At 38.5% G+C, this 21,329-nt stretch overlaps 1 protein-coding gene across 2 annotated transcripts; it reads right to left on the reverse strand.

Moving 5' to 3' along the window:
- Positions 1-7,198: 7,198 nt before the first annotated feature.
- Positions 7,199-20,174, reverse strand: LOC101888895 (nuclear factor related to kappa-B-binding protein). Of its 2 annotated transcripts, none has more exons than XM_005185884.4 (6): positions 19,961-20,174; positions 18,351-19,557; positions 15,073-18,286; positions 10,573-11,789; positions 8,062-8,451; positions 7,199-7,997 (listed from the first exon to the last, which is right to left on the reverse strand). In XM_005185884.4, the coding sequence occupies exons 2-6, from the start codon at positions 19,470-19,472 to the stop codon at positions 7,743-7,745; spliced, it is 6,198 nt and encodes a 2,065-aa protein (XP_005185941.1). In that variant the 5' UTR covers positions 19,473-19,557; positions 19,961-20,174; the 3' UTR covers positions 7,199-7,742. The 2 variants fall into 2 exon arrangements, with proteins under 2 accessions (XP_005185941.1, XP_019893178.1); XM_020037619.2 differs by having other exon boundaries at positions 19,771-20,174.
- Between the last annotated feature and the right edge of the window lie 1,155 nt (positions 20,175-21,329).

Genomic DNA, 21,329 nt, shown 5'->3' on the forward strand with positions numbered 1-21,329 from the left:
TTTGTTTTTACTGGACTTTTTGCTGCATGTTGACAATTTTTGCATTTCCGAACAAAGTCTTCAATTTGTTTGTCGATGTTTGGCCAATAAACATAACTTCTGGCGATGGCTTTGCTGCGTTCTGCTGATAAGTGTCCTCTGTGAAGTTGTTGTAAGATTTGTCTCTGATATGATTTAGGGATTACTATACGATTATTGAAGAGAACACAACCATCGAAGGTTGAAAGATTTTCCTTGCGGTTGAAAAATTGAATAATTGATGGGTTAATATTTTTCTTGCTTTCTGGCCATTCTGTTTGAATGTATTTGAGGACCATTTGTAAATCCGTGTCTTTTGTTGTTGCATCGACGATCATTTTAAATGATACTGGGAGAACTGACATAGTTTCATTTATCTCGTTACGTATGTCTTCTTCGAATGATATTGAAGCCACTATAAAGTCATCTGCTGGTTTTTCGTGATTGTTGACTTTTGTTTTGCACAGACCTGGGGTACTGTTATCAAAAACTGATTGATAATTCGTTTTCAATTCTGCTATTTCATCAACGAAGTTTATTTGATGACACCATGAGGTTATTGGTTTCTGCCATAGATTGAATGCTTGAATCCAATCGATTCCCATGATATTGAGTTTTTCTATATCTGTTATATAACATTTTAATGTTTTTGATGTTTTGTCGATTGTGACGTCACATTGAAATTCTGCTAGGAGCTTGATTGAGTTTGCGTTTGCGTCGCTAGCGTTGTCAAAAGTTTCGTAGGCTTCAGGCTTACCTATAGCTTTCCATGTGTTGATAGATACAATTGATATGTCTGATGCAGTATCAATTTGAAGTTTTACAGGATTGTTGTTAATTAGGACAGTTGTGTATTTCCTTAAGTCGCGGAAATTAATGTTGTGTGTTTTGAAAACTGCCTTAGTTTTGAATGATTTCCTTGAATTGCTGTATTTCTTGAATTCGTTCTGGTTGTTTTCAGACGATGATTTGAAATTCTTACCAGTCTTAGCGATGTTGCAAAAGTTATTTTTATGACCCACTTGATTGCATGTTGTGCATTTATGTTTCTGGAAAGGACAAAATTTGACGTAGTGAAGGTCTCCGCAATACCAACAGGGTGAATTGGGTGTTTTGTGCTTCTTAAAGTCTTTTGCGTGCTTGTTGAGTGAACAGACGATTTTTGATTGATGTTCAATGAGAATGTTGTCCGATTTGAGATCTAGAATTCGTTGTGTTTCGTCTACTAGTTGATCTAGGTTCATTGTAGTGTTTTCATCATCCAGTACCTTTAGTAAGCGAAGTCTTATGTCGTTGTCCTTTGCTGACTTGAGTCCTAAGACGAAAATGAGACATTTGAATTGGTCGATTTTCAGTTCTTTCATTTTGAATAGTTCGCATTGTAGGTTTACTCTGCTTGCGTATTCTCTGAAATCTTCGCTGTCGCCTTTTGCTAGCTGAAGGCATTTGTATCTTTGTGAGACTTGTGTTTCAGTTTTACCAAAGAGTTTCTTGAGTTTCTCTACTGTATCCTTTAGAGTCATGTCTTCAGGTTTTGCTGGTAATACGTAGTTGGCAAATCTTTCATGTACTTGGTTCGACATTTTTCTCCATAACAAGGCCACTTTGTCATGTTCTTCGAGTGAGCTTGCTTCTTTTTCGAAAACATGCACAAACCTGTTGTACCACGCTTGAAATATCAGACCGCTCTCTGGCTCGTATACGAATGCTGTCATTGACTGTGCTAGTGATTCCATTAGTGCTGCTTTGGATGAATTTGATGTTTGTGGTGAGTGTGGTGAATTTGGTGCTCCTTGTGCTTGAAGAAGATCAGCCATATGCTTTAGCAGTTGCGTTTGTTGCGACATTGCTTTTTGTTGCTCTGTTAACAATTGTAGAATTATGTCTTGAGACATTTTTGCGGATTGTTGTGTGTGCAATTATTGATCAATTTCCACTATCCTCGTCGCCACTTTTGTTGTACTTTTATGGTTTAGAATAAAAGCCAATGTTTGTTAATACTAAAGGTGTAAAGATTTATTGGATGATGAGCGTTCACAGCTACTAATTTAAAAGGAATGAAGAAGTTACAATGTAGTGAGTCAGACTCGAGTGACAGACAAAACAAGACTGAGCAAGCTAAAATGGCGGTAGCACGGCGTCCTATTATATGGGCGTTGCCGTATAGGATGTTGCAACATGAGATGCCATATTGTTAATGTGGGTTGCCCCAACATCTCCCTCCTTAAGATGAGAAGGTGATCTTGAAATAGGTTCGACTGGTTGTCTGCGACTTGTTATTCTTTGAGGTGTCCAGTTTGGTGAACCTGTTGGAGTTGCAAAATGTTCTTGATGGTTAGGCAAAGCGATTTCGAATTCTTCAAGTAGTACGTCCAATGGTAGTTTTTGTCGTTCTTGTCTGCTTGACTCTACCGATTCTCTATGTCGAAGTTGATCAGTATGAGCTCGTACTAGAATTTTCCTGTCCCCAACGTCGATTAGAGTGTTGTAAATGACTTTCCCTTTACGCTCGACTATTTCGCCTGTTGTCCAGTAACTTTTGTTTCCTTTGAAGTTTCTGGCATAGACCAATTCTCCGTTGCTAAACTCTCTGTTTTTGGTACCGTGTTTGGTATTGTACTGCTGTTCCATTTTGTGATTGACGTTATACTCAGGCGATTGTTGCTTCCTTAGAACGTCGAAGACCGTTCTCATTTTTCTTCCGATGAAGGATTCTGCTGGAGACTTACCTTCTGGTGCATTTGGATTTGGTGTGGATCTGTAGACTTCTAGGAAGGTTTGGAGAGATTCCGTAGGCGTTTCTTCCCCTTCTAGTTTTTTTAATGCACGTTTAAGTGTATCAACGAAACGCTCGGCTTGTCCATTTGAACTTGGATGAAAACGAACAGTCCTTGTGTGTTTAATGCCTTTTTTGCTGCACCACTTCTCAAATTGTTCTGAACAGAACTGTGTTCCGTTGTCCGAGACCAATTGTTCAGGATTTCCGAAGAGTGCACAATATTCGTTTAACATTTTTAATGTTGCATATGTGGTTGTCGTTGTTGTCTCGTATATAACAGGGTATTTTGAATACGAGTCGATGATAAGAAGATAATATTTACCTTTTTCTGGACCAGCATAGTCTATATGTATCCTTTCAAGAGGGTGTGAAGTTAATGGCCATGGGCAAAGATTTGTTTTTACTGGACTTTTTGCTGCATGTTGACAATTTTTGCATTTCCGAACAAAGTCTTCAATTTGTTTGTCGATGTTTGGCCAATAAACATAACTTCTGGCGATGGCTTTGCTGCGTTCTGCTGATAAGTGTCCTCTGTGAAGTTGTTGTAAGATTTGTCTCTGTCTCTCAGGTCAATTCTGTCCGTTACGTAGATGCCGATAGTAAATATATCTGATATATATAGCGAAATATATACAATGTGTATATACAAAGGAAAGGAATGTTAGATGGAATGTTATATCTCAAGAATGGCTGGACCGATTTTGACAAATTTTGTCAATTCAGAATGCCCTCTTGACATAAAAGTATAAAATCTAAAAAAATCGCATGAAAAGGTATCAATAATGATGTTAATATAGAATTGTAGTATTTTGTGACATTTTTTTTCATATTTTTTATCGCATGCGACTTTTTCAATTTGACTTATAATATTAAGGTGTACATTTTGTAATATTTTTTCACCTTACAACACAGGTTTGGGATATTATATACAGATTGCAATTATCGTCCGATCCTCACGAAAAGGATAGGGTTAGGCTCAGAAGGGCTAGGCCTATTGTTTTCAAAGATGTCAATATATTTAGGGGTTGAAATGGACCAACAACTAATAATGTTCCTTAATTTGGCAGCCGTTATAAAGGTCATAAATAGAAACCAAAAGACACGAAATCTCGCATGAAGTTAGAGTTTAGGACAGCGGGTATAATGTGCCACTACTTTGTCTGAAAAGTACCAACATTACTTACAGGCGATAGCCGAAATGCACAAAATGCGAACTTTTGCTTTTTTGCTGATTTCGTTGACGAATATAGCCAAATATCGTAGACAAGAAGATCGTATAGAAGAGTCTAAATTTGGAGATACAGAGAGGCCTCTTGCTTTTGGAGATGATCGCAAAATACGACGGAGTGCGTAAATATTGGGAAAATGTCCCTCGTCAAAATGCTAAGGGTAATATCTGGGCAGTGCTTCGTGACATAATTTCAAAAGCGAAATCTTCCAAAATGTATTTGGATATAAGGGGGCTTCCAACATATTGCAGTGTTGTAGGGTATCACATGGTCGGCCCAGCACGACTATAGCCTTTGCTTACTTGTTTAATATTCACTGTTTTTCAAAAATAAAGATAAAGTGAACAATAATAACGTTTCACATCTACTCTCGCCGAAATGGTACTAAGTTATGATGAGTGAGATGATTGCAAATATCCTAAGTCCTATGTTATCAACAAGTGAATCGCACAGCCCAATCACACATATTTTTGTGAATGTTTTTCTGTTGGTTAAAAACTCATTACCCGGTATGAAGAGAGATGTACAGAGGTATAAGAAAGATCCTCTAGATCAACAATGCGCTGTTTATACCGTATTACGTAGTTTCCAACGGACCTTCGTAATAACGGACATTCGTCCGATTCGTTACAGTGTGGAACAACACCGCAGCCTCCAGAGCAGCAAGGACAAGTGTAGCTTTTTATCCCATTAGTCGCTGAACCTAATTACCCTTTGCTTTTTTCAAATTCAATTGGACTTGGAGGTAAGGTTGCAGGAGTATTTGGGACGCAGCAGTACAAAGAACTATTTCAAGGAGAATTACAAAATTTTGTACAGTACAGATCTATTTTGCTTGAACTAGTTTCGATTTAAGCTTTAATGAAATGAATAAGGCTAACACAGTACTTTGAAGGAAATAAGCGAGCGGTAAGGAAATATCTATGCCAACAACGATTGTATGTTTTAAGTCTATCAACATTGGGATCGACAGATTATTCCACATTTTGCACATTAAAAGATAATGTCCTGCCCCAAAAAAAAAAAAAAAAAAAAACTGACAGAATGCCGTAGTCTCCTTTTCGTGCTCTCTCTGTAGTTTATGAGTACATAGTCTTGTTCGAACCTATATATAACTATATATAAGTAGTTATTGTGTTACATTGGAAAAAGGATAACAGGGCGAAGCGTAGTTTGTCGTGTTATTGACGAGAATGATGTTACAACTGTTCTCTGAAGAGTTAAAGCATCAGAGCGTTGACTCCGAAGGGAATCGCCAATGTTGAAACAGCTGGATGAGCCTAGAGTAGTGTACATCCAACAAAAGGGCTAAAACTCTCTGTAGAAACTCACATTGTTACCCCATTTGTCGATAATACTGAAGACTTTTGAGACATTAAACCACCCCATAATCAAGGAAGCAACTGTGTTGCACTACGAACTTACACACATTAGTCATGGAATCCACCAAAAAAGTCGTGTTATAAAAATGTGTGTGTAACGCTGAATTATCAAGAGCCATCTTATGTTGTCAATCGCGCCACACTGTTAGGGGACGCCAAAGACCACATTCTGTGCAAATTAAAATTACCAATTGTATTTCTGAATGATAGTCATAAGTGGAATTCCGGAATAAGCAATAAAAATTTCTACAATTTTGCACCCTCTGGACATCGAAAATGTTACGATCGTGGTGTCGGACGTATATTCAAGAAAAATTAAAAAAAAATGCCCCAAATAAAGAGATGAAATAATGTGCGGGTCGAGTAACGGAACTACGATCACTAATTACATCATAATGCATAGACAAATTGTAAATTGGGACATGCCACTCGATTTTCAGACATATGTGTAAGATTGAAATCTAATCTGACTGCCTTCTATACCACAAGGTAAATGGAAATACCTCCAAATATAGAGACCACGACGTAAAATACGGGTCAAGAAGTCACCTGGACAGCGAAAATATAACGATCTTGGTGTCGGACATAGATGTTACATTGAAATCTCGTCTCTAACCCAAGAAAAATTAAAAAAACGTGCCCCGAAATGTAGAGAGGAAATAATGTGCGGGTCGAGTAACGGGACTCCGATCACTAATTACATCATAATGCATAGGCAAATTGTAAATTGGGGCATGATTTTCAGACATATGTGTAAGATTGGAATCTAATCTGACTGCCTTCTATACCACAAGGTAAATGGAAATACCTCCAAATATAGAGACCACGACGTAAAATACGGGTCAAGAAGTCATCTGGACAGCGAAAATATAACGATCTTGGTGTCGGACATAGATGTTATATTGAAATCTCGTCTCTAACCCAAGAAAAATTAAAAAAACGTGCCCCGAAATGTAGAGAGGAAATAATGTTCGGGTCGAGAAGCGGAACTCCGATCACTAATTACATCATAATGCATCGACAAATTGAAAATTGGGACATGCCACTCTATTTTCAGACATATGTATAAGATTGGAATCTAATCTGACTGCCTTCTACAACAAAAGATAAATGGAAATACCTCCAGATATAGAGACCACGACGTAAAATACGGAAAGAATTGAATAAATAAATATGTATGTGTTTGACGCCAAAAATGTAGTTTAGGCCGTGGAGAAATATTGGGGCCTATAAAAACCGCATCAAAGCGAGCATCTACTTGAGAAGACGTATAGTATATTTGTCCCGTAATTCAGCATACCTTCAATGCACAATCCTCATGGGTATTTTCAAGGTAGTCATCCAAACTACCATATGGTGAATAAAAATTCTTCGGCCGGTCGTTTCAGGAAGAATAAATATGATGTAGGAAGAGAGTCTCAAGATATGAAAAATTCTGTATATTCAGCAAAAATACTCATTACAAATCGAAATAAGTCTACAACAACACCCGTCATTTAATTGTGCAAAATTTGCCAAACATATACACTCATGCAATAAATAACAACCACATACATTTTGTTGGTGCCATTTGTTTCCATATCCATTTGACGCCAAAAATATCTCAATAGCAACATTATTTATACATATTGCTGCTAACCATTATCTAGCGTCCCAGTTAAAAAATGAAAACAATTTCTTGTTTATTTTTGACAATTTTCCTGTGGTACGTATTACCATTTTATTTTTTATTATTATAGTTTAAATCTAAAAAAACTATTGATACTAATTAAGTTATGTAAGAAATTGAATTCTGCTTTGTTATATTTAACTCAAGTGTATTTGTATTATGTTTTAATAATAATAATAATTTAAACAAACATTTCAAATACAAATTGTTTGTATTTCAGCATTAAGTATTAGTTAGAAAAAATGAAAATGTGGGTGAGGCGGTTTTATGGATGTATGTATATAATGTTTTGTGAGCAGTGCATAAACCGTTTTGGTGAATGTTACAAAGCTAACGTGTTGATGGATGAATTTCTCTCAATCGAATACGATGTAGAATATAATGTTGTTGTGAGCCAGCGTTTTAGTTCTATATATGGGTATTTAATTATTAATCAAATATTAATGCTAATTGTATATTACATATTTATTTCTTCATATGTACAAGGGAGTAAGAAAGAGGGGGAAGGGGTGGGGTCCTTGGTTAGGAGCCGCCGTAATCAATGTTTCATTTTACGCTTGGCGTAATTATTAATTACTTTCAACGTGATATAATCATGTTGCTTTATTTGTTCTTTTTGTTGCTCCAAAAAATGGGAGTGGAAATATTTAAGTAAATCAACTTAATTAAACATTTGCATCATTAGATGTAGATGAAGGTGATATTTTCAAAATATTCGCCTGTGTTTGAATGTTGCCTGAATTGTTTTGTTGGTCTTTGGCTTGGGCCAGTGAAACCATTTTCAAATTCTGCAGAGTTTTAAGATTTAGATTATTTGGCGATAGAAATATTTGGCCACCGCCTTGTACAGCCAAGACTACGCGATTTGATGTGGCTGTTGCTGTACTACCGCTTGCAGATGTTTTTAATGCTGTGCTGGTCTGAAAAAGAACATTATTCTTGTGATTACTTTTCCCTTGGTAAATGTTTAGTGACACAACCTACCTGTTGATTTGTATTTATAATAACATTTTTACTCGTTGTCTGGCCCATTGAGGTGGCTGGCTGCAATCGAAGTGTTTGTCCACCACTACCCAAGAGTATAGTCTTCGGTGCATTTGTTGTAGTGGAAGTAGCTGTTGTAGTTCCTCCCACCGATTCACTACTATTTATGATCTTATTATTGATCACATTCGTTGTTAGACGATTTCCGGATGCCGTAACAATTTGTGGCATTTGTTGCACCCGAAGTATTTGATTGCCCATAATAACGGTTTGCAGTTGACCTGTTCCAGTATTACTACCGCTGTTGCTGCTGGCTTGATTTGACGTTGTGGCTTGCTGCTGAGCTGTCACTATGTTACCACTTCTATTAAGAAGCTGTTGGATATTTGTCTGGAAAAAAAGGAGAAACAATAAAAATACAATTATTACTAGTACTATTGCACTGTGAAAAAATGTTAAGAAGTATTCGGTACACAGGAGACCTTAAATATGTTTTCTATGTATGAGGCCTTTATTATGTTTTCTATACATAAGATACCTTGAAGTGGTCTTTCATGCTTAGAATACTTCAAAAAGTCTCCTATGTCTTGAAAACCTTTAAGGAATCTTCTGAACATGGAAGATTCCATGCATGCATAGACTACCTTCTTCGGAAGTTTTCTACACAAAGAGCTCCAAGATCTTATACTTGTATGTTTTTATACCCTCAACAATATGGCTAGAGAGTGTATATATCATTTGATACGGCCAAAACGTGCCTAATCGGCATAATAGTTTTTTAGACCCTAGGGCTCTTTGGACCAAATCCGTTTCAGGACATTTGGAGTCGAACTAGCGATGTCCGTCCGCTCGTCTGTCTGGCTGGCTGGTGCACACGATAACTCTCGAAGGGAGTATCCGATTTGATCCAAACTTCGTACATCGTAATATTATTGCCAAACTTAGATTGAGTTCGGAGATGGGCAATGTGGAGTACCTCCCACACAAAGGGTAAACATTTGGAATAATTATGACTCTTATAAAATGTGATGTAAGTGTCCGTTTGTCTTCAAATTACACACACCACAATATTTTTAATAACCCAAGGTCTGGTGTGAAGAAGATTGGTCCACTCCTTCTGGTATCTCCCCTACAAAGAGCCAAAATTTCGAATGTTCATGAAGTTCATAAAACACGAATTTAACATCCGATTCCATTCAGACTTAGCACATCTCAATATTTCCATCAACACAAGATCTATTATAAAGATGGCAGAGATCGGACCATTCCTTCTGGTACCTCCCCCGTAAAGGGTTAAAATTTCGAATAACAAAAACGATCATAAAATCCGAAATAAGCACTCGGTTCTCTCCAATTTTCACACATCACAATATTTTTATTAACCCAAGGTCTGGTGTAAAGGTGGGATAGATAAGTCCACTCCTTCTGGTACCTCCCCTTGAAAGGGTAAACATTTTAAGTACCCATGAAGCTCATAAAACGAGAAATTAACATTCGATTCCATTCAGACTTAGCACATCTCTATATTTCCATCAACACAATATCTATTATAAAGATGGTAGAGATCGGACCATTCCTTCTGGTACCTCCCCCGTAAAGGGCTAAAATTTCGAATAACAAAAACGATCATAAAATTCGAAATAAGCATCCGGTTCTCTCCAATGTCCACACATCACAATATTTTTTTTTTTTTTTTTTTTAACCCAAGGTCTGGTGTAAAGATGGGATAAATCGGTCCACTCCTTCTAGTACTTCCCCCACAAAGGGTAAAGATTTTAAATACCCATGAAGCTCATAAAACGAGAAATTGACATACGATTATATTCAAACTTGGAAAATCTCAATATTTCCATGATCACAAGATCTGTTATAAAGATGGTAGAGATATGACCTTTTCTTCTTGTGGTACCTCCCCCACATAGGGTTCAAGATTTAAAAAAGCAAACACTAAAAGAAAGCGATATAAGCATCCAACTTTCTTCAAATTTCGCACATCCAAATATTTTTGCTGACACAGGATCTGTTGTGATGATAACAATATCTGCGAACTTACCCGCAAAATCACAATTTAAAATTTTTCACAAGTCGGCGATTCTTAACAACTTGCTATATCTAAATATGTCTCTTCTATAATTTCGCAAAAAATTGGATGTAAATGTTCGATTTCCTTCGAATTTTGCACTTCCCTATATTTATCTGTAATGGATGAAGTATGAAAATGGAATACTTCGCAGTCCGCTATATCTGTCACCTCACGCACATTTTCCAAAAATTATCACATATCTCAAATAAAGTTTAGGAATTGGTCGATATAGTCTGAATGTGGCACGTTATAACATTAAAATCAGTCTTAGGTCAGATACGAATTGGTCAATAATGGTCAATTGCTTCGGAACCTTCTCCATAAAGGGTCAACAGTTTGAATAATCATAACCCAAGGCTGGGGGTATACATCTGTCGGCAAATCCGTTTGAGATTATTTTACTTGTTTAAGATTAAATTAATACTTACATTTCCCTGCTGAAGTTTAATGGTTTGACCACCGATAACAATGCTTCCAGCCGACGTTTGAATAATATTTTGCGCTGATGGATTGACAATTTGTGCCTTATTAATGGCCGTGACAGTTTTGCCAGAGGCCAAAACCAGGGGCTTTCCTTGTAACGTTGTAACATTCAGATTTCCCGACACCTGTTGGTTGTTGGCATTCAATACACGAATATTACTCGCCCCCGTAGCCGCCGCTGCTGTGGTGGCACCAGCTTTGCTGATAATTTTTGTACCACCCGCAGTTGTTAAGATGCGTCGTTGACCGGTGGCTGTTGTCACAATGCCGGGTGTTACTTTCGTGGCATCAACGTTAACAAACGATGTGTTAACCGTACCAGAATTTGCTTGAGTTGATATAATTCTTTGGCCAACGGTTATGTTACTAGTATTACCCAGTGATATAATACTGTTCGGTACAGAAACAATGGCATATTGTGGTTGTTGTTGTTGTGGAGATTGTGGATGTTTTGATTGCTGCGGGGTTTGCTGCAACTGCTGTGGAGCCTTTTGTAATATAGTAGTACTTAATTGTTTGCTCGCCTTAACAACTGTTTGGGGATTTACGGTGCCAGCAATGCGTAGTGTACCTCCTCCTTGTTTTTGTAGCAAACTATCCAAGGAAATAATTTGTGCGCCCGAACTGGTTATAATGCGAGCAGTTTGATTTGAAGTTGCCTCTGAAGTTTTCTGTTGTTGTTGTTGGGGACTTGTTGTTTTGAGTATTTTTGTGAAACCTTGTTGCTGTTGCTGTGGCGAAGCAATGCTATCCTGTGATGTTGCCATCACTACAGTCTTGGGTGTTGTGTTCGATTGTGTTGCCAGTGTTATGGTTTGGGGTCTTTGGATAATGTTTTGCTGTTGTTGTTGTGTTGTTGAGCCGGCATTGTTCGCGACAACTTGTACAGTTTTAAATTGTAATTGATTTTGATTAATATTACTGGATTGTTGCTGTTGTTGCTGCTGTTTAAGATTTTGCATGAGTATTCTTTGTTGTTGCGGAGTCAATATTGTTGTGTTAATTGTTTGTATCTTATTACTACCACTTAGAGTGGTCGTTGCTGAGACAGATGTTGTTGTTGTCGTGGGTGTGACCACCACCGAAGTCGAACTGCCGACTGGTAATTGCTGTAGTATAATATTTTTGCCCTGCGTGGATTGTCCAATAACAGATGTGTTGCCTGAAAAAAAAGGAAAAGTATTTATTGAGTAAACAGCGAACAATTTTTTTAAGGATTAAAAGGTCTTATACGCATAAAAAGGGACCCAAAGGACTTAGGGTCTGTTGAGTTGACCAAAGTGTTTTTCAATATTGTGATATAATTAAAAAAAAATGTGTCCTTTTCACATTAACTTTCGACTACTGAAGTAGGACCTGTTAGGAAGGACAAAATTAATACGGAACCGACTGTATGTCACCCTGCACCACTATGCATATTTAGTGGAGCTACTCGTAACACCTTACTTTTTGTATTGGGATTTTATGTAAAGTAAATCATACCAACTTTTGTAGAATGCTTATTGCGACTTCATAACTGTTTAAATATAAAATCGGATGGAGCTAACACTAATTTGATGGAGGAATTTTTTTTTTTTGTATGTGACCTCTCGTACTAAGAATGCTACATATAACACCGAGTGAAACATAAATATCGGAGCTATAATCTTAACTTGTCAGATTTTATTCTTCTTGGAACTTAAACGTACGATCCAAAATTCAACCTTATTGGTGTGTTTATCATTTACATCAAATAAGACGGAAATATATATGAGAGCTATGGGATGAAACATATATATGGGATCTATAGCTATATCTGAACCGATTTTCACTACATATGACATACTTTCTTGTGTCATATTTGTCAAAATCCATCCTACTTGGCCGTATTACATATTTGGTGCACAATATCCAAATTTGAACGTTCTTGACAAAATTTGGCAAAAATGTTTCTGCAGGGTGAGATGAAAAAAACTGCAACCTACTCCAGACTGCTGTTAGAAATGACCACTCGTCCGACAGCTGTTTAAAATATTTCAGTGACAGCTCATTATATTGCTTACCAGCGTACAAAAGCATTTTGGTGACAATTTTCCAGAAAAAAAGTTATTCGTGATGGAATTCAAGCGTGATAGTGTGATTTCTTTATATTTGGCTGGAAAACCACAAGTGGCAATCGTTAGAGCACTCCAGCATTTAAATGTGAATAAATTTTTTGTGTCTCGTACCATCGCTTGTTACCGTGATACTGGTAGCGTAGTCCGACGTCAACGAAGTGGACGAAAGAAAACAGCAACATCAGCAGAAATGGTTCGAATAGAAGCGACTTGATCGAAACCGCGTCGCACTGTCTGAAAATGGCTCATGAGCTGAACATATCGCAATATTCCATTCGGCAAATATTGAAAAATGAGCTGGGGGTAAAGCCATTGAAATTCCAAAAAGTGCGAGAAACAGAAAGAAAGTAGTCTCAAAAGAGCTAAAAAGGAGCTTCGCTTGGCCGAAAGTGGTGAACTGCAGAAATTGGTTTTCTCAGATGGGAAAACATTCGTTGTCCAGCAGTTTGTTTACAAAATTAAAAAATGTACTTGCCAAAGAGGTCAGCTGAAAATGTGCACCTTCGGTTGACCACCAAACTCAAGCGCCGGCCATGGTGATGGTGTGAGTCGCCATAACAGCCGATGGTCGCTCTCCGCTCGTATTAATCGACCGAGGCTTCAGAATAAATGCCGAATATTATCGCGAAAATTTTATAGAGGGTGTATTAAAGCCTTGGGCTCGCAAACATTTTGGCCGCAGACCTTGTACATTTCAACAGGACTCAGCACCATCGCACTCAGCATGCGCCACCCAAGAATGGTTACAAAATGAGGTTCCTCGCTTTATTTCCAGCGCACAATAGCCACTAAAATCTCCGGATACCAATCCGTTGGACTATTGTGTCTGGAGTATTTTGGAAAGCAAAGTTGGCACTAAAAATACCAAAGTGTTAAGCGCTTCGACGGGAATTGGCCAAAACACCGCAGATCAACATTCGGGCAGCGTATGACGGTTTCATTGGCCCTTTGCAGGCCATAATTCGTACCAAAGGTGACCAATTCGAACAAATCTAAACTTTTTCTAAAATGTGATGCTATTGCTACTGTAAAATTAATGGAGTTCAACTTTGTTGCCGTTTTTTTATCTCACCCTGTATAGTTAGCAGGGCAGTGTGCCCAGCCAGGGAATAATTTTAGCAAGCTTGTAGATAATGATGGGATGTATAGCTGAGAAGAAGATTATAGTTTCTATCTCCCATCTACCAAATAGGCTGTGTCTCTTGTTAGATAACATGGGAGATCTGCATGGTAGATGTTTAATCTACCATTCATACCAGATGTTTAATCTACCATGCATCATCTTCACGTAGTCTACAGTAGTCAGGGACCGTATCACATAACTGATATTGCAGTGGGGATTCTTAGATCAAACCTACTAAGTGATAGAAGGGAACTTGTCTTTTCGATATTACCGGCCATACGCCATTAGATACCTTGCAAACAGTTTCCAAGTGTCATCTTCTTCAAGCTTCGTCGATTAGACATGACATAATGTTTACTGTTTCATAAATGGCTAATTCGATCGAATGTGATCCACCTCGAGCTAATTCATTAGCCACTTCATTCCCCAATCTGTTGCTAAGTCCTAGACCCCAACTAACCCAAATGACTTCATATGTTACAATGAGGACTTTCTTGCAGTCATGAATGGCCCTCGATTTAGTGGAACTTGACATGATAGTTTTAAGGGTCGCATGGCTATCGACATATATAGTCCTGTTGTTCTATTGCAGCTTTCTCTTATAATTTTGGCTGCCTTTCTAATTACAAGAATTTCCGTCTAAAAAACCCTGCAATTGTCATTAAGCTTATATGAGTGTTTAATGATTGGGTTAGGACAGAATAGGTCAGTACTGTTGCCTTCATCCATCTTTGAACCACTTGTTTAAATGGCTAGGCCGCCCGAAGGTTCGCCACCAGCCCAAAGGCGTTCCTATCAGGCTTTACTATGTCAATCTGATTGAAGTCGAAAAAGATGGAAATGTACATGAGAAACATAGATATATTTCTTTAATTTTTATATATTTTATTTCTATTGGAGCTGCAGAGCCCTAACATTATTATTTATGATCAGTCTCATTAAGAGAGAGAGGGAGAGAGATAGAAGAGGGGAGATCGATCTTGGCGGACATTCTATAGCTATAATTTGCTTTTAATACTTCTGCAGATATGTACAGTTTATTTTAAAAGAATTAAATGGCACCACATATTTGTACATCTTCATAGGGGTTGAGTTATTAAGTATAAAAACAAAATACCTTCCAAATCGGCGTTTTGATTATCCACATTTTTGGAGGTAAATATATACACACTTTGACCACAAGGCTAAAGGAGTAACAAAAAAAAATATTCTCCAGCTACACTTACCCAATATAACTCTTTGAGTTTTAACAGTCTGACCCGTTTGCATTTTGACTCCAGTAGGCGATGTAGATTGTTTCATAATAATATGCTGTTGCTGTTGGGCGGCTGCCTGTTTTTGTTGTAGCGCAGCAAATTGCTGGGCAGACATTTTGACAATAGAGCCTCCGGTCGGGGTGGATGTTGCCGTCGTGGAACTACTTGGACTGCTGTTGATGGTGACAACATTTCCACTACTCGATAACAATTGGAAACCTGAAGTACTCCGTTGTGGTTGATGCTGTTGCGGTGTACTGGGCCTCTGATCGGTTGGTACTGGACTAGTGGCCGATAGATTTGTTGTAACAATTCGCTGCCTATTGACCAAATGTTGACCGCTCCCACCGGTGGGCGATGTTAGTATTGTTTTGGATGTTGGCAGAAGGCGTATGATATTTTGTTTACCGCCTAGAGAAGGAGAGTGAGCTGCCGTCGAAATTGTGTTATCCGAGAGATCTGCAGCTGCGGCAGCGTTATTTGTATTTATATTAATGCTATTGGCCATCGAGATGGGCAAGGTAATAATATTTGAGGATTGTTGCTGCAATTGCTGCTGTTGTTGTGGACTAAGGGTGATGCGACTTTGTTGTTTAACTATTTGTTGGGGTGATTTTTGTTTGGTTGTAGAACTAACGGTTGGATTTACTTGATTGGTGACTTGATTGATAATTATGGGCTTGTTGAGCATAACACGCTTGCCGGCCAAATTGGCGGTAAGGTTGGTTTGTTGTACCGGAGATGTTTGTTGTTGATGGATTTTGTTAGTATTCGATGAAACCACTGAGGTGGCATTTGAAACATGTACAGTTTGTAGGCCTTGGGGTGTGGCGACAACAATCGGGGTTGTATTTGAATGTTGATTGGAGGTCTTTGCTTGCGGAACCTGAAAACTATGCTGGCCCGTATTGGTCTTTTCTTGTCTTATTGTTGGCTTGAGTAAAGATTTCTGTTGCTGAGCCTGCTGTGGACTGGTGGTCATCACCGAAACTTGTTGCGAGGGAGGTATGTTATATTTTAATGGTGGAACGGGCGGGCATTTGTTCAATTGAATCTGTTGTTGTTGCAAATGTTTTTGCTGCGATATTGCGGAAAGCTGCTGCCTTTGGGAGCTGCTATTGTTGCTGACAATAATAGGATTGGCGGGTACCAAGGCAGGTAGTGTTTTCAGTGTTCCAACTCCGCCACCATTTGCCACACCCAACTCTGCTGCCATTTCCTGTTCGGGACTATTTAATTTAGCTCCTGGTGTCATTGTCATGGGTCTGGGTTTACGCTGTTGCAGTTTTTTCGACTTTCCAGTCGTTTGATTTTGTTGATGGATACGCTCGAATTCCTCCTCTGTGCGATTTCGATGCAAATAAATCCATATTTTCCTTTTCGGGTCGTAACGTACACAGGGATCGTGCTCCGTATGCATACGATCCAATGCTCCACTGACTATTGTTTGTAAAACATTTTCAGCTGCATCTGGATTAATGTATTGTGAGCATTTCAATAGCTCGGATATATCGGCCCGCGTGCCCTCACCATTTGGCAAACGAGCGGTGGCATCCCGCACCAGAGTGAGAATGGTCACAAAGTTCGGTCTATCACCCACCATCATACTGTGTCCTCGCGCCTTTGCCAAAGCCAACATTGGCGTATAGATTCCCTTGACGGGACCCACAACACTTTCATAACCATGCATGAAATACGTGTAGGCTTTGTGAGGCTGTTCAAAACGTTCTCTTTCTTGCCGTTGAAATTCAAGTATTTCCTCTTGTGTAGCAGGTCGTACAGTCCAATTTGTGGGAAATCTTGGTGGAGGTGGTGGCGGTATCATTGCCGCAGCTTCAGCCGCTGTTTCGTCACTTTCTACTTGCGATTTGGGCAATACCTCTAATTTGCCTTCTAATGTCTTTTGTCTATCCTGCGGATGTTTTCTCTTCTCCATCCACAGACTACATAGGTCCGCCAAACGAGTGTCGGAATCACGTCCCGCACCTATCCATTGATAGATATTCAACTGTAATTTATGCTCAATGTAGGGTACATATTCTTCGGGGAGATCAGGAAAATCGCCAACCAAAAAATTAATTGCAGAGCTTAGAAGATTCGACCAATTATCGGCATGAGCATACCACTCATTAAGGGCAGTTATGGGATTCCTCAACCAAATATCTATTTTACATTTTAAATCGTCATAACGCATTCGATGATTGGGCGTGGAACAGAAGAAGTCGCGTATCAATGAGAAATAGGAGGCATGAGTCTCCTGTATCAATTCACTGGAGCAAATGAGGTTTGTCATGTTCGATGTGGGCGATGTTGCTGATAAGGATTTTTGATTGTTTGCGGATTTAAGAGTAGATTTTGTAGAAATTGGCTCCAATTTGGGCAATGGTTGTTGATTGTTATTTCGATTTCCATTTTTATGGCCATGTGGACTCTGTAAAATAGATGAGCCATTTCCTGGACCTCCCAAAACAATGTCATCCCCAATAACAAAGTTGCTTAAATTGTCATCACCCGCTGAACCACCAAAAGTTTCCACCTCTTCCTGCTGTAATTCTACCTCATTATCTAACATAGTAAAAGCTTCATGATCACTGGAGGCCAATAAGGACGCATCGTCCATACACAGATTCAAATTATCACTGTGACCGGTCATAAATGAAGACATATTTAGTGAATCATTTGATGTATTATGTAAATGATTGTTGGCTTTGTTGCTTGTGAAAGAGGGCGAAGTTTCCATTTGTTGCAATTGCTGCTGCTTCTGTTGGTGATAACTGTGTACTGGTGTTGTTGTTGGTGATACTGTTGGCATATTGCCGGCATTCTGAGACTGAAATAATTCAGTTTTCTTTGTGATGGGCTGTTGAATGGGTACAAGGGCAGGTGGTTCACTTAGTTTGTTGGGTGTTTGTGGTGGCGGTAGCTGTGGGTGGGGTGTGGTTGTATTATTTGGCGTTACTGGTAATGAGGATGGTTGCTGTTTATTGTTATTGAGGCCCAAAGTTGCTTCAGTGTTTCCAGCAATCATTGAAGTTGTCATGGAATTGTTAGCTGCTGATATTAGAGACTTAGGTTTGCGTCCTGGTTTTCCTGTTCCAGGGAGACGTTTGAAATTGCCACCAATCTGTGCCCGGGCACATACGTCTCTTAAGCGTATATCAGATGTCTCCAGCTCGGGTAAAGTCTAAAAAAGAAACATACAAAATAATTATTATCCTCATATTAGTAGTTAAAAAAATCACTCCTACCGGTTCAGTAAGTTTTCTCCGCTTATGTTCCCGTAAATATTCTTTGAAATTGCGATTTGTTAGCCTCGATTGACGTGATCGCTGTTGCCAACGGAATGCTTCCTCATCATCTACCTCTGAACGTTTCCGGAACACAGTACTGTAGACGCAACGCTCGGCCAATGCTATGTTCGTTTTGGGCGGTTCTGCATTTTCCTCCAGTGAACGTTGTTGCTGTATTAAATCTTTACGCCACTCCTCATTAAGATTATTATCCATGTCATTCTCCTCCTCATCGGCGCTGAGAGCAAACTCTTCCGATATATGCAATTCTTGGGCTATTTGTGAGATTTCACTGTAGAAACGTTTTCGAGCTCTTATCGCTGACAGTTTATTGTCATGATATAAATGTCCCGGCTTTGGCTGGCGCATACTCGACACCGAAGTGGTGGGCAGAGGGGCTTTCTCAACATTATCAGGCAAAGATTTGTGGGCATGGTCAAGTAAACGTTGCCGCGATACAAACAGTTGCTTGGCCATATAGGATAAACGTTCGCAGGTTTGAAATTTACTTTCCCGCCTTTGTGACTTTTTGATGTTTTCACGTAGCTTCTTAATATCCGGACGATAATTGCCAGCCTCTAAATGTTTTTGTAAATTAGCCAAGGGCGATTGGCCAAATGCACTCAATTCTCCGCTAAATAACATGGAAATGGAACGGGTTTGTTCCACGGCCGCCATTTGGGGCGGTAGAGCTTTATTAAAGTTAGGCAGGAATTGCTGAAGATGGTTCTGCATGTGTGGTGGCAGATCTTTCCATGTTTCCAATGAGAAAAACTCTTGAAAAATTGCAGGATTTTCGCATAAACCTCGAGGTAAGCTCAATACTTCATTTGTGATTTTTGCCAATTCCAAAGAATCATCGGACTCATTTTCCTCGTCCGTGTCATCATCCGAGGATGTGGATGAAACGCTGGAATCTCCGCCAGAGCTACTACTGCTGGAACCAGCAGCAAAGTTGCCATAAGCATTTTGCTGCTGCATCTGCATTTGCCGCTGCCTACGATCATTGTCTCCAACACTGCCGCCAATTTCTTCCTGACCACCACCGGTAAAGGATTCACTGTATTCCGAGTCGGACATATGGAATGTCTGGTATTTTAAAAATCACACTTCTCACCACCACACAACAATTGACTGACGACAGTTGGCTCAGAGCAAGTGGTACCTGCAAATGGTAGAAAATCAATTGGCCCACATTAGCGCTATTGGATATTTACTTTTCGTTTTTTCTCTTTTAGTTTTCTATTAAAAATTTCTTCTCTATACCAATCAGCGCATAACATTCATTTAGTCGGTCGCCAGTCGCACAGCACAAACAATTTTAACTTAAATTATAAATTCGAACACACACACGCAACAAACGGCACACAAAACGTACTTTTTTATAATTTTTCTCTTCTATTTTCTTTTCAGTTGCATCATCGGTAAATACTTTTTTTCCTCTTGCTTGCTTTCATTGAATTATTAGGAAGTTTTGTGTGCCCACTTTGTTGCAGCAGCAGCAGCCGTAATAGATTTGGAGACGAGTTCAAGATAGCGCCCGTTTTTTAGATGGGAAATCAACAAACCTTCGTTTTTCGTTATGTGGTCGATAAAAGAATATGCCACCAATAAAATGTCGAACGAATAATCTTAATTTTATGACGATTAAATGCGCAATTACATGATTTTCCTTCTTCTTTTCTTTCGGAATTGTCTTGTGGCTTGTACTTCTCTTGCCCTACTCGTGTTTTTTTCACTCGATAATTTTGTGAACATTTTTAAATTATAAAGTATTCTGTGAGAATACAACCCTGTATTTGGGATTTTTCTCTTTGATTTGACAGCCCGCGGAGGGATACAAATGCTAAATGCTATGAAAATACATATTGGCGTTGCCACACAAATGGTAAACGTATGGAGGGTTCACACTACGGGGTATTTCATTCGACGTAGGAAATACGAATGATACTGCTATTTCTTAAATAAATTCAGAAAATAAAAAAATTCTAAAGAAACTTGTGTCTAGGCTACCAATAAGTGCATATGTTACACGTTAATGACGTTTACATGTTTCTTGAAAAAAGGGCACCAAAAGAAAAAATTGTATTGTGGTAGCTTTGTTCTACCTTCTGTGAGTATGCCATGAATGGAGTATTGGGGTTTCTCCACAAAATTGAATCCAAGATAGAGGGACAATATTGTTTCATCCCAAATTATATGATTTGTTGCCCGTTAACGTGAAAAATATGCATTTCGGTTCCATCTAAATTTAAATAAATTTCAAATTATTATCTATTTTATTCAAAACAATAAACACACGTATGCAACTGTGTATATGTTTGGACAGATAGGGGCACCAAAAGAAAAAAAATGTATTTAGGGGGCAGTTCTGTTCTACCTTCCCTAATTGTGCCATGGGTAGAGCTACCAGCTGATAAAAATTTTGTGCTAAGTGTGCCCGATTTTGTGTGTGTATTTATTGTTTTGAAAAATAAAAACAAAAAAATTTCAAAATCAATGATTAGAAAAACGTTAATTGCGGGGCGCGCATTAAAAATGTAAACAACTTTTGCCATGGATTCGTAAAACTACATAATTGCAGCCCTGATGCTATGCCTGCTTCCTGCCAAATTTGCATGCATCAAGTTGTTTTCAAACATTCAATATTTTTCCTTATTTTTAAAAATCAGTTAAACAAATATAAAATACATACATCAAATTTGGCAGAAACCGGGCACAATTAGAAAAAAAAATTGTAATCAGCTGGTAAGTCCACCTTACCTTTTTATTGTACCATGTGTACAGTGGATTTGTAAATCCAAATGTTGACAATGAGATGATGACAAATGAATAATTAAAAAAAAAATGTAAACACATAATTGCTTGACTTTACCCCCTACCATGGGTAATACGGACATATAAAACATTGTACCATAGTGGAGAATTTGAATATTT

This window comes from Musca domestica, unplaced genomic scaffold (assembly GCF_030504385.1).
Source record: "Musca domestica strain aabys unplaced genomic scaffold, Musca_domestica.polishedcontigs.V.1.1 24, whole genome shotgun sequence".
Taxonomy (NCBI): Eukaryota; Metazoa; Arthropoda; class Insecta; order Diptera; family Muscidae; genus Musca; species Musca domestica.